The following is a 14,474-nucleotide window of genomic DNA, read 5'->3' on the forward strand; positions in this document are numbered from 1 at the left end:
ATCTAGATGCGCTTCTATGTCATTTTGATTTATGTTGCTAAGTTAACTTTTAAAAAATTCTATGGCTGGCAAAAGCATTTTTATTTTTTAAGTTGTTTATTTTTATTTCTTTTAGAATTCGTTACTTTTTTAGCGAAATGTTTTTTAACCTAACAGAATTCTTTGCCGACTGTTTTCTCTATGAATGAAGAAAATAAAGTAAATATTTAACTGTTGTGAAAAGAATCTTATTTAGTTGTACAAAGTACTTCAGCTAAAATTTGGGAGCCACGTAAGAGAATTATATATATTATATCAGAAACACATCATTAAAAGGCAGAATGCTTTAGTGTTTTCAAAACAAAGCAAACGTTGCCACCGGCGGAAAAGAAATACAGCCAAAATTTGGGAGCCACGTAAGAGAATCTATATATACTAGGAGGATTCGCCCCCTGCTCGCTGGCGCTCACCAACCCCCGGAACTGCTTTCACAGTTCATTTCGGATTACTTCGCAATCCAATGCTCGCTTTGCTCGCTCATTGGATACGTTCTGAACGTCTAGTTTTTGTATACTTTTTTGAATACTGAAATTCCGAAATCTTTCACTGTTGAAAATTCTAAACCTGTGCATTTCAATATTAATTTGAAATTGCAAACAGTTCACATATTTTTCTTAATCACACTATTCTAAATTACAGTTGTTGAGAAAAGTAACTGTTGTAAGTTTTGTTTTAAGGTCTTTTCCACCAGAGGGCTAAAGCCATGTGTTGTAAAACAATATGAAATAGTAATCTGCCACTGAACGCCGGACGTAAAGCATCGGCTTTGATGAAGATAATTTTGTATTTTTAATTCTCTGAAGAGCGCCTCCTTAATAATATGGAATTTGTAAAATAACTAATAAATAATAATGTAAATAAATAATGTAATAAATAAAATATTTTTGATTGTTGATGAAGCCCATCATTTTGTGTTTTCATCAGTGTTCAGAAGCAGAACAACTATAAGTTTTTTATTTTATCACAAAAAAATAAAATTTATAAAAAACAAAGAAAAGAGTAAGAAAATGAGTATAGTCATAGAAAAAGTTAAAATTATAATATAGTATTTGTCATTTAAAATAAAACTTTTTGTTTAAGTCATTGCTAACAATTCAAATTTCTCCGAGGCAATTCCAAAGTATAAATTAAGGTAGTATTGTTGAGTTGAAACACAATAGTTTTAGTTTTGTTGTCAACAATACAATTCAATTTTAAACACAAAAACGATTGTTTCCATAGTTAAGTTCAATGTCAACAATTCAAATTTTTCTGACGCAACTCTTAACCTCTAAATATTAATTTTTTATGTACACATTTCTAAATGTCAGTATTCAACCACAAAACAACTTAAAGTCCTCAAATTTAGCATGAAGTTGTAAAATGTAATGAAAGAGGGTCATAGCAATAATGAAAGTAGAAGTAAAGTTAGTACTGTAAAATTAAAACAATATTTTTAATCAATGAGCCAAGTTCTTCAAGAAGCAGTTGTAGAAGTATGTTTTTTATTTAAAACTTTTTATAGAATTTCTTTAAGAACACAATTGTTAATTTGGGCATTTGGCGATACAACACTTTTAGAATTGAAGGATTTGTTACGTCAAGCACTCAGGTATCATAATTTTGATCTAGATGCGCTTCTATGTCATTTTGATTTATGTTGCTAAGTTAACTTTTAAAAAATTCTATGGCTGGCAAAAGCATTTTTATTTTTTAAGTTGTTTATTTTTATTTCTTTTAGAATTCGTTACTTTTTTAGCGAAATGTTTTTTAACCTAACAGAATTCTTTGCCGACTGTTTTCTCTATGAATGAAGAAAATAAAGTAAATATTTAACTGTTGTGAAAAGAATCTTATTTAGTTGTACAAAGTAAGAGCTGGGAGCCACGTAAGAGAATTATATATAATAGATTAGATCAGAAACACATCATTAAAACGCAGAATGCTTTGGTGTTTTCAAAACAAAGCAAACGTTGCCACCGGCGGAAAAGAAATACAGCCAAAATTTGGGAGCCACGTAAGAGAATTATATATAATAGATATTTCTCTTACACGGCACCAAAAAAAAAGCCTCATTACAACTCCCCGAATGGCAAAGTTAGAAAATCGAACAATGATTGGTGCTAAAAATGTCACATGGCAAATGTCACATGAGGTGGCTCAGCATATAGCGCTTTTAAAAACGGAAACAATAACCAGAGTGAGCATTATCAGGTTGTTCAATTTAGATTCATGCCCTAAAAACATGATAATATTTAATTTAAACTCAATTAGGAATTAATTAGGCTGGCCTTCTCCATGTCTATAAATAAGTCACAAGGTCAGACTTTTGAGAAAATCAGTTTAGTATTGACTAAACAAGTATTTAGTCATGGATAACTTTATGTTGGCCTGTCAAGAGTTAAGTCATTTGACAGCCTTTCAGTAATTGCTCCAAGATGCCAAACCTATAATTGTGTTTTCAAAGAAATTCTAAATGCTTAGTGTTAATTTCTTAGAGCTTTGCAGAAAAAAATGTTTTTTGGAAAAAATTTGATTGAAACTTCTATTGGCAGCAGGCAAGGGGAACTGCCAAAATCAAAACTCCCCCGATTAGAAATGCAGCATGGCGACCTCCACGTGGTATTTCTCGGGTAATGCTAACAACCATGCATTTTAATTTATTGTATGCAAAACATCCTTACTTTGTTCTAATGTTATGTACTTTATCACAAATGTTAATTAATATAGAAATTGATTTCAATAATGCTGATCACCAAAAAATACTTCATTTGGCGATAAAACAAATTTTTGTGTTCTTGAAAATGAAAGACTTTTTGAGGGTTATTATCTCACAAGGAAAAGTTAGGGTTTAAAGTTTACAATTTTTAAATAATAAATTTTTTTTCTAAAGCTTTCAGAATTTCTAGCATTAACTAATTTATTATACACATTTAGTTGAATTTAGGTAACTGCAATATTTGGTAATTTATTTTGCTAATATGTTTCTCATTTAGCTAATGTTTTGATTTTTTCACCATGTACAATCTAAATAGCTAATATACTTTTTTAAAAGCCAATAAGAACATTGATAGAATTCTTCTGCATAAGTACAATACTATGTCTTTGATGATTAAATACTATGTCTTTGATGATAATATACTATGTCTTTGTGCTAGACCATTGTGTTCATTGGAGAGCGAGCGCAGCGAGCCATGGTTCACGGCGTGAACCACATAGGATTGCGTAGCAATTCTTGGGGGTTGGAGAGCGTTAGCGAGCAGGGGGCGGAGCCTCCTAGTTATATATAATAGATTAGTTGTACAAAGTACTTCAGCTAAAATTTGGGAGCCACGTAAGAGAATTATATATATTATATCAGAAACACATCATTAAAAGGCAGAATACTTTGGTGTTTTCAAAACAAGGCAAACGTTGCCACCGGCGGAAAAGAAATACAGCCAAAATTTGGGAGCCACGTCAGAGATATATAATAGATTATTGCATACCATGATCGACAAGAGTATTGTAAAAGGCCAAATTTACTGTATAAAACTTGCTTTAATTTTTTCTTTAAAATTTCAGTTAATAGTTTTACAGCTCATTGTTGCAGACAAAAAATGTGTGTATAATTATTTTTAACTTACAAATCGTTTTAAACTACATTTTACAGCAGATAGTGGCACAAAAAAATAAATATTTCCTAGAAGCACCCAAACAGATCATTAAAAATATTTTATAAGAAATAATTTTGTTTCAGAAAACCATTAGTATATTTTTAAATAACCACATTGAATAAATTATAGAAAAAAATAAAAAGATAACTCTGTATAAATTCTTCGAATTACGGAATTAAAAAAAAACTTGTGTTTTTTGGAAAAACAAAAACTAAAGTCTTTATACTGTTATTATTCAAAGGAAAATACATTTTATTATTACCACATAAATTCATAATATAGAAATGAATTATCTGTACGTCATATTTAATGTAAATAAAAATGATTCATCATTTGTCAACTTTTGTTTAGTTTGATTCTTAACTATTGTATTGAAATTAACTTTTCCTGTTAAAAATTATTTCGTTTGAAATAAAAAAATAACATGCTGTTTACAGAAATAAATAAGTCTAGAAATAAAAAATCCAAAAGCATTTATTATCCAATATTATTGCAAATACTTGTTAAAATACAAAATCAATAACTTACCTGCATAAAATATCGATGATTTAAAGTTTTGTTTAAAAAAGAAAATTAAACAAACTGTTGGTGATTCCCACCTCGGCGCACATTTTGAAGTCAATAATTTTAATTAATCTAACAATGGAAATAGTTGTTTCAAAAAGAAATTTGCAATTTGGACACAGCAAAAAATAACATTACAAACATGAAACGATTATTGTTAAAACAGAGATATTTTAGATAAAACATTCTGGGAAAAAATTATATTTTAAAAATATTTTTCCATCTTGAAAGAGAGCATAGTGTTATTTTAGATTCTAGATTGATTATTCTTATTCGTATTATATGCATTCCAGATTCAGGTTAAGAAAATATGCTAGCCATTAAAAATGTTAGCTATTTAATATTTAACTATAAAATGCTAAGTATTTAATTTTTAAGTATAAAAGGCATTGTTAGTTAGATAAATTTATTTAATATCTTGGCGTTTAGAACTAAAATCTCATATTTTGTATTCATTGTTTTAATTGGAATATTTTATAAGAAATTGATATATACCATGTCTGAAAGATATTTCTGTATCTGAAAATATGTCAAATTGATATAAAAATATATCAAATTTTAAGTTTTAAGAAGTAAATAAGCTTTTTGACGACAATTTTGCATTTCTTTTGCCCTTTGGTATCTTTTGCTGTTTGGCATATTTCGTCATTTTTAAAAATTATAATTTGGTGTTATTTAAGCTTTGTAATGATCTTTATATTATTATTTTTTTTTTTAGTGAAAACTCCCTGGGATAAATAATGATTAGAAAATCAAGTATTAGCCCAGTAAACAATTTTGCAGCTACAAAAGTAAGTAAGTTCACATCTCAGTAGTGTAAAATCTATTATAATCATTCCCCCCCTCTCTCTGCATATATATATATATATATATATATATATATATATATATATATATATATACGAGGGTTGTAAATTAAATAGTGGCAATTTAACCTTGAAACTCACAGAAGGGCGGGCATGCGCAAGTAGGATATGGGAGCGGTGAGGTGGTGTTGTTGTCGATGTGTAGAGTGCAAAAAAAAGTCGATCTGCTTAGAAGGGTAGCTGTTGTGTGGCGTTAAAGTGAGGAGTTTCATTTCCATCGATCTAAAGCATGTTTTCAAAAGGCTTAATGACAAAAAAAGACGAGATGCTTGAACTCATCGTGCTACTGTCCTATACGGTAAAGAAGTTGCACCACAGGCTTCCGCTAATCCTTGATAGCATTCTGTTGCATTTTTGCCATGGGCAACCTCGATTTTAAGCCACGACCGCTGATCACCTTTTGAAAACATGCTTTAGAGCGACGGAAACGAAACTCCCCACTTTAACGCCACACAACAACTACCCTTTTAAGCAGATCGACCGTTTTTCGCACTCTACACATCGACAACAGCGCCACCTCACCGCTCCCATATCCTTTTTGCGCATACCTGCCCTTCTGTGAGTTTCAAGGCTAAATTGCCACTATTTAATTTACAACCCTCGTATATATATATATATATATATATATATATATATATATATATATATATATATATATATATATATATATATATATATATATATATATATATATATATATATATATATATATATATATATATATATATATATATATATATATATATATATATATATATATATATATATATATATATATATATATATATATATATATATATATATATATATATATATATGTATATATATGTATATATATATATACTGCCTACGTGTAAAATCAGAAGACTGCATGAAAGAAATTCCATCACTTTATAAAAATTCATACGTTGTTCAGATTCTAAAGGACAAAAGTATTTTTGCTTCAACTTATAAAGATCAAAACAAGAGTCTATGCAGTCAACTGATCGAAAAGGGAATAGAGAAAAAATAACAAGAAAAAAGATCACGCACAGTCCTAAATGGTGTCAAGGAGGAAAATAATTTTTTGTGGTATACTGCCATATAATTAGGTGTGTGAATCTAGCATTCACTAGTTTCTGTGTGGCATCTAAAAGTTTGCCTATGGTAAGAAGCAATTATTTTACATTAGTCAGACAAACAGTTTTGTTAGCTTACCTGCCAAAAAAAAGTAATGGCCGAAGCGATTTTGGCTAAATTCAGAGATCAGCAACTAAAAGTTTGAATTTTATCTTCAAGCGTTAACCCATTTTAATAAATCGTTAACTCACCAGAAATTTTTGTTAGCTGAACCAACAAAGAAAAGCTGTGGCAAAAACTAGTTTTAGCTAAATTAGGAAACTGGTTTCCGAAATTTCAAAGTTTTGCAGTATTTTGGCATTGAAATAGTTCAGGGAACATTCATTGATTTCAGAAACAAATTTTTCAGCTGCACTAGAAGAGACAATTTGTTTTATGCCTTATAAGTTCTTCCTTTCGAATTACATAATAAAGCCGTAAAAATTTAATACAAAATTCCATTATTGGATACAAAATATTTTTTTAACTTCCCTCCTTCTTTCTGTATTTCTTATACCTGGCAATCATTTCTGAATCAATGGTAATTAAATAAAAGCAACCCAAAAACTTTTCCTTGCCCAATTTGTAAATCCAAAATTAATTCCCTTAATATGAGAAAAATTGTATGTTGAGGACTTTAACTTTAAAAAATACTTCAAAATGGATAAAGAATTTCCTCATATTTTCATGCCTTGAAATAAACTAATTTGCAATTTTTAAAACAATTGACAAGTGGCACTTCATTTATAATGTAATTGTATAAATTTTATTATTCTTCTACTTTCCATGACCTCTTTTATTTTGCTTTCATTGCCCCACTCCCGTTTTTCTCTTACATTAAATATAATTATACACCATTTATGATTTCTAGGATGGCACTAGTAAAAGAACACAAGAAGAAATAAATCCGAGTTGTGGGATCCTGAAAAACGACACTATGCAAAATCTGGAAAATCAACAAAATCTGGAATCATTTGGAAGCTACGCAAAATCTGTTTTCGAAAAATCACTCATCACCAGTTTACCACAAATCGTCTCTTCGAAAACGTGGACAAAAAAGTTGTGGAAGTCAGTTGTCTTTTTATTTAGCTTGGCAGCATTTCTCCACTTAACACAGGAATTCTTCGTGCATTATTGGACATACCCAACAGAATCTCACGTAGTAGAAAGCAGACCGGAGGAAATTGCTCTGCCTGCTGTAACGTTCTGCGGTAATAATCAGTAAGCATACTATTAAAAAATGAAAATTAGAAATTATTTTCATAATTTAAACTTAGAGATACGTCTTGCTCGTATTCAAACTCATGATCATGTTTCTTCAAAACATCCTAATTCTCTTACTAATAGTTTCAGCTTAATCCAATTACGAATACAAATAGAGATAAATTAAAATAATTAGATTTGCTTTTAGTGGTTTAGTTTAGTGGCATCTTTAATAGCACTGGACTTCCAAGTATTTTATAGGATTGAAATAAGACGAACAATCAAATGATTATAAGAAAAGTTATAAACTTAACTAAATATAATGGAAAAAAATATACGGATGTATTTCTGTCTATCTGAAAGTTAAGCTTTCTATCATAGAGGGGAGTTGAAACAATTAACTAGAAAAGTGTTGCCGTTTTGCAGCTCAATAAAAAATAATTCAAGCTCAAGCTATAGATAAAAATTTCCTTATATATTTTACTGAGCTTTAAAAATAGTTCAGAGAACTAATTTGCTTTAATCCTCCCAAAAATATTTTATCACTTTAATTGTATTTAGGTACAGTGTTAAGATTCATTATTACCCGTAATATTTTGAGATTTTATATTTGTAAGAAATTAAGATGCATTAAAAAAATCCAATAAAAATACATTAATTTTATGGTATTAATAATGAAATACTATAAATATTGAAAATGAATTCTTCATTTGAATACTAAGCAAGTTCATTATAGATAAAGATTATGCAACTAGTTATAAACTATATTTAAAATAATGAAGGGTAAAAATTGTGAATAAACTAGACGCATGAATGGCTTAAAAATATCTCTCTGAAAATATTTTCTTATCGGGAAACGGGTGACATATTTTCTCCAAAAATTTTAATGCGTAAATATCCCTTACGTAGTTTTTTTTATTTTTTATTCTCGTCTTATATTAGGGAAAATTTTATAGAGATTTCTTTCTTTTTAATTGTTTTCTGTATTCTGTTTAGTTTAAAAAGAATGAATTTAATTTGAAATTTCATTTATCAGTCACCCGATTTTTCTTTTTCCTTTATTATAAAAAAGAATAGTTAAAAGATTTTAAAAAAAAAATTTCTTTTAATGATTTATTTAATATCAAATGAGCATAAAGAACTCTACAGAAAAGAAGTATTTTTCCAAGTTATGCAAAACAAAATCAATTCCCAACCACCTTAAAAAGAAAAAAAAAGTAATTAGCAGAGCACGTTGAAGTTTTATTTCTAAGAAGCAACAGCAAATTTTAAAAAAAAATAATAATAATTTGAAAATATGACATGCACACTGTCAAAAAAAATAACATAATATGTGATATTCCTTCTCAATTAAAATAACCACCTTTACTACTTCCTGTTTGGCTTCAAATTACGTATTTTTTCTTAAAATTTCTGTCGAGAAAAATTTTGTAAAATGTTCACCTTGATGCGTACGTACTGATTATGATTATGATGCATCATCATTTTGCAAAAGGTTTCCAAAATATTGTACACGTTAAATGACTACACTTCAATAAGTAAACATAAACGTCCTTTTAAATGCAATATACTGTGGACTAACATGATAAAATTGAGAAAAATAAGTGATATTCCTTCTCAATTAAAATAACCACCTTTACTGCTTTCTGTCTGGCTTCAAATTACGCATTTTCTCGTAAAATTTCTGTCAAGAAAAATTTTGTAAAATGTTCACTTTGATGCGTCCGTATTGATTATGATTATGATGCATCATCATTTTGTAAAAGGTTTCCAAAATATTGTCCACGTTAAATGACTACACTTCAATAAGTAAACATAAACGTCCTTTTAAATGCAATATACCGTGGACCTACGTAAAAAAATTGAGAAAAATAAGTGATATTCCATCTCTATTAAAATAAGCACCCTTGTAACTTCTTTTAAATATGTTCTGCTTTAAATAACGTATTTTCCTTTTTAAGTTTCAGTCGAGAAAAGTTTTGCAACATGTTCCCTTTTATGTGTACCGATTATAGTAATGATACAAAAGCATTTTGTACGAAGTTTCCAAAATATTGCCAAACGATGTATGGTTTAGCTGGCAAAACCTCTAAGAAAGTAAGTATTGTATTTGTCTGTTTCTTCGAAAATAAAGAAATACATAGGGGAGAGTCGGGTAGCCCCGCCCACTTAAGGAGTATTGCTTATATTTCTGTATAATATTGAGTAATAATCAATATTTTTGTATGTTTCTATTGTTTTGTCATCTAATTAAATAATGCAAAAGGAATAAACCAAAAAAAGAATAGTTTAACTTAAAAAAAATAGAAATTAAAAAAAAAAACATGTTTTTCAGCTCTTTCCAAAATGTTTCGGGTAGCCCCGCCCAGTTACAAAAATTATGTTTTTTGACTTTTTTTTCAGGTGTAAATGAAAATTTCCAATGTAGATAATCATTTTTATCACAAAATTATTTTATTTATTACATATTTATATACTTTTAGTGAATTCTATCATTTAATAACAACAAATCTCATATAAATACTTGAAGCTTTGAAAATAATCTTTTTTAATATAACAATTAATGTCCGATGGCTCAGTGACTTGAAACAATATTCTATACATATGAAATTGACAGTGGGCTGGGATACCCGACTCTCTCCTATAGTTTTATAAAGCTTTACGCTTTGTAATTTTCTCAAATGCATGCATCTCATAAATATCTAAACATTAAAGAGAAGTAGAACAGATAAACTAGATTGAGAATTTCAGAGCAACTCTTACACGGAAATGTTATCATACGTTGCTAGAGGCATCTCCTCTTTAGAAAATGGTTGTTCTTTCAGATTTGAAACGGTAAATTTAATCTGTAAATAACATTAACTTCATGATAATTTTACATTCTTCAAAAAGTATTGTCGAAAATCGTATTAAAATAGGCACTGATGACTATTTTATGAGTTGGCAAATAAATTGCCAAGCTATCTAAGTTAAAAATTTACGATGAAACTCCTATACTCTCTTAAAATGAACGAGTGAAAATAACTCAACTTGAGTGCTATTTAGCTCTTTCATCTAGAAAAAACCGGCCTTCTCATCTTGAGTTAAAATCACTCAAGTGAAAGAGTTATATGGAAATAGCTCAATTTGAGTGAAAAAAATTTCACTCAAACTTGAGTTATTTTCACTCGTGTTTGAGCGATTTTCAGAATTTCAGTTTGTAAATTGCAGTCAAAATTTTTACTGTTAATATTCGAAATTTTTGTATTTAGTGGTGCCATCTATCGTAAGCGATAAAAAATACTATAGTTTTCGTTTCAAAAAAATTCCTTTTGATAGAGAAAATTCCTTTTGATAGAGAAAGCCTTAGATAGGAATTTTTTTTATTTTAACGTTTGTTGAATTTAAATATCGAATTAGATAATATAGTACTAGTGAAAGTTTTCGCTGCGAGCATATCGACACTGACTGGGATTCGAACTGGCTTCCCGTCTGTCGTGAGATTGACCGATTAACCATCTCGGCTACAGTCCTGTGTCAAGACGGTTACAAAGAACTAATTAGTTTCATGAGCTGGGTCTTGTTGGCGAGGATAAAGTTTTTATTTGTTAAATCAAATAAGGTGAAAACACAGTTAAAAATTTTTTCCAGAGTTAACAATTTGAATAGCAGCATTTTGTGGTTATCCAATTATTTTGATTGTATACAGTAAAACAACAATTAAATGAATTATTACTTAAGAGGTTTTCTTTATGAAAAATTCCTAACCACTGTAGATTTGAGTTTTTTTTTCTTTCCCCTAAGTTACGTCATTTTTCTTAGTTAAATTTTTAAAAGTAAGGAGCTCTAAACGAATTTTTAAAGTAAGCAGTTTTATAAATATTATGCTCATTTAGGTTCAATTGAAAATACTATGAGTCATTTTTATTTCGAGCAAATTTATTCGTTTAATTTATAAAGCTTTATTTTCAAGCAATAAAAAAGGTATATTGTTTTAAATTGCCTAAATTTTTTTAAGACAAATTTCTGAAACTAAGTGAAATTAATAAACTTTTGAAGAAGACGTTAAAAGCTAAAAAATCTGGATTAAATACCCTTTTTCAAACTCAATTTTGCAAATTCTTTTAATATAAATTTGTTTAAAATCCAAACTATATATTTGTTTTGATTAGAAAAAAATAAGTATAATTTTTGTTCTGCAATAATCCTAGCTTAGTATGAATTCGAATAAAAAAATTAACTAATTTTCATTAACTACTTGACCTTACTTTAATATTGTTTTTACCATAAACTAATAACTCAAACATAGTTTTCTTAAGTCAAAAAGAAATAAATAATGAAAATTAATGAAAACGACATTTTTAATAAAATTACTAAAATACAGAAATATTTAAATACCTAATTTTAGGCATATTTTAAACTAATTAAATTGTATCGCTTCTGAATTATAAATAATTACAATTAAATCAAGTATGTATTTTATGAATTTTAACTATTATGAATATAGATAGTGTACGTTATCTCCGTTATCAATATATATGTTTAGAATTTTTACCTAATTGTAAGAAATTAATATATAATCAAAAAGAAAAAAACATTATAAAAATTTAATATACCAGCCAGGAAAGCAAGATTGAAGACATCAAACTCTTTCAATTTTACAACAATGGAAAGTAACTGCAGTTTTTCTGCAGATTCATCAGAAAGTATACTTCTGAAACAATGACTGCATAATTACTTCAAATTTACTGCAGAATGACCACGGATTTAAAATTTCAGTTTTTTCTAAATTTATGATTTTAAAGTGACCTCACTTAAACTACAGTAATTTTGTAGACAATAGCTAAAATTTTTCGAAATAAATTACTGAGAAATTACTTCGAATTAGCTGCAAAATAACTGCAGTGTTTTTACAGTTAAGATTGCACTACAGAAAATTTGCAGTTAACTCTAGAAAAACTCTAGAAAATTACTTCAGTTCTGTAGAATAACTACAGTTTATTTTCAGCTGGGATATAGGTATATAAATTCAAATTGAACTATATCTCATAACAAATATTACTTTTAATTTTGCTCCTATTTTTTTATTATTAATCTATAACTATTGTAAAATTCTAATTTATTTGCATTTTCAAATACTTTAATTAGCATTGTACTTTTAATTAAATATTAATTCTGCATTTTCAATTTTGCCTCGAAATTTGAATTTGAAGAAAAGTGGTAAGAACTTTTATGCTAGCAACAAAGGAAAAATAGTTTGTATAATGTGATAAATACTTTATGAAATAAGAAGATAGTATTAATTCTGAATTCCAATTAAATAAAAGCTAAAAACAGGATAAAAACAGAAAAATTCAAAATGCTGCTTAATTTTTTTAAATATAATATTTTCCACTTTTTCTTTGAATGATATATTTATAATAAAATACATTGAACATCTGAAGATTCTGATTTGAATGAATGGATGTTGCAGATGTGAACTTTCATAAATTAAAGACAGTCAACTTTATTAATAGAAAGCAATTTAAATAACAGCAATTATAGACTGTATGAACAATAATTTCGTAAATATCTTTTATAAAGGAAGTATAGAATGATATGAAATTAATTATCCAGAAATGTTTTGAACCAAAATTATACATCAAAAAAACTAAAGCATGGATATAAATTTATTATATTAAAATAAAATGTTAAAACTTTAATGTGAAATCTGAAAAAATTCTGAAACTCTTATCAGATATAATATATTCCCACATGCTTTGACAAAGATTCTAGCAGGGAATCAAATTTTTTTAATATTTCATAATCATCCACATTTAACGCTTTCAATTTTAAAAATTTTCTTTGACAAATAATTTAAATGAATAGTATATTTTATTAAAAAACGCTGAAAAACAGCTAATTTAAATGGAATGTGTATATAGCACATTCAAAATAAAAGTATTTTCAAAATAAAAACAACAAAGTATATCTTCTTACTGAAAAGCAAAATAGCGTCTTCTTCAGAAATACCGCTGTGAACTAAAAGTTGTTTTAATTCTTCTTAATTCAAAATATTAAATGATATATTCTCCAGAAAAAAAAATTAAACGTAAAATAAAAACGAAGACATAATCTATTTAGATCACAGAACATAACAATTTTATTTAGATTTATTATCGTTTGCTTTTTAAAATAAAACGATAGAAATTCCAGCTTATATCTCGCACACAATTAAATAATAAATAAATCACTCAAGTTTGAGCTAAAAGCACTCAAATATTGCTTAATAAATACCACTCAAGTTTGAGTTAATGCAAAGCAAGAATTTCGCTCAAATAAGAATGTGTTTCACTCAAGTTGAGTTAAAAAAATTTAACTCTTTTTTGAGTAGGGGAAATAACTCTTTCATTTTAAGAGAGTACCTGAACCTATTCAATATGATGTTTGATCTAGTTAACGCAATATTATCACAAAATTAAGAAAATTTAACTATTAAATTTACCGTTCCAAATGCGCAAGAATAACCAATTTATAATTAGGAAGTTCATTTAGCTGAGTATGGTGACGTTTTTAGACACGGCATAGTACTTCGTACTCCACTGCGTGTTCTATCTCCATTTAATATTGTTCCCAATATTTATGGCACGCCCTGTATAATTGAGGCTCGTACACTCTCTTTCGATTAAAAATGAGGTTTATCAATACATCAATGTGCCAATGTATGTATCAAAACATCAATGTATGTATCACAACATTACATTAGAAACATGTTAAAGTAATCAACTGTCTTAAAACTTAAAATATTTATATGCAGAGTGTTCCATGAAAATCGCCTTTATATTTAATCCCTTATCAGAAACAAAAATTGAGAAAATCAAACATATTATGGGTGCAAACTAATATTTATGCGTGAAAAAAAACAAGAAAGGTTTCAAAATTTCACAAGTTAAGTATAGTTTGTCTACGACAAGAACTCCCCCACCACAAAGTCTGAGGCAGTCTGCTGCTATAGAAACAGGAATAGCACATTTCAGGGAGGGTAGCTTCTCTTCACTCTAGGATTTGCACAATAGACAGAAGAAAAAGATTACCTTTCTCTTGCTGATCC

General features: G+C 28.0%; 2 protein-coding genes across 5 annotated transcripts in view; one reads left to right on the forward strand and one right to left on the reverse strand.

The window, feature by feature from the left end:
• Nucleotides 1-14,474, forward strand: part of LOC107448543 (uncharacterized) — a 110,672-nt gene that overhangs the window by 71,638 nt on the left and 24,560 nt on the right. For 3 of the 4 annotated variants that reach the window (XR_015433804.1, XM_087164385.1, XM_087164384.1), the window contains 3 exons: nt 4,957-5,029; nt 7,074-7,423; nt 9,367-9,502. Coding sequence is in view for 3 of the 4 variants with exons in the window: in XM_087164385.1 (XP_087020511.1) it covers nt 4,979-5,029; nt 7,074-7,423; nt 9,367-9,502 (537 nt within the window). In the remaining variant the exon portion in view is untranslated. Of the gene's footprint in view, nt 1-4,474; nt 4,538-4,956; nt 5,030-7,073; nt 7,424-9,366; nt 9,503-14,474 lie in introns of those variants that run through there. The other variant, XM_087164386.1, reaches the window with a different exon arrangement.
• The window catches only part of LOC107448544 (bile acid-sensitive ion channel-like), a 109,607-nt gene that overhangs the window by 30,403 nt on the left and 64,730 nt on the right, over nt 1-14,474 (reverse strand). The window lies entirely within an intron of this gene.

Source organism: Parasteatoda tepidariorum, chromosome 5 (genome assembly GCF_982258835.1).
Source record: "Parasteatoda tepidariorum strain Cologne lab strain chromosome 5, Ptep-v5.0, whole genome shotgun sequence".
Classification (NCBI taxonomy): domain Eukaryota; kingdom Metazoa; phylum Arthropoda; class Arachnida; order Araneae; family Theridiidae; genus Parasteatoda; species Parasteatoda tepidariorum.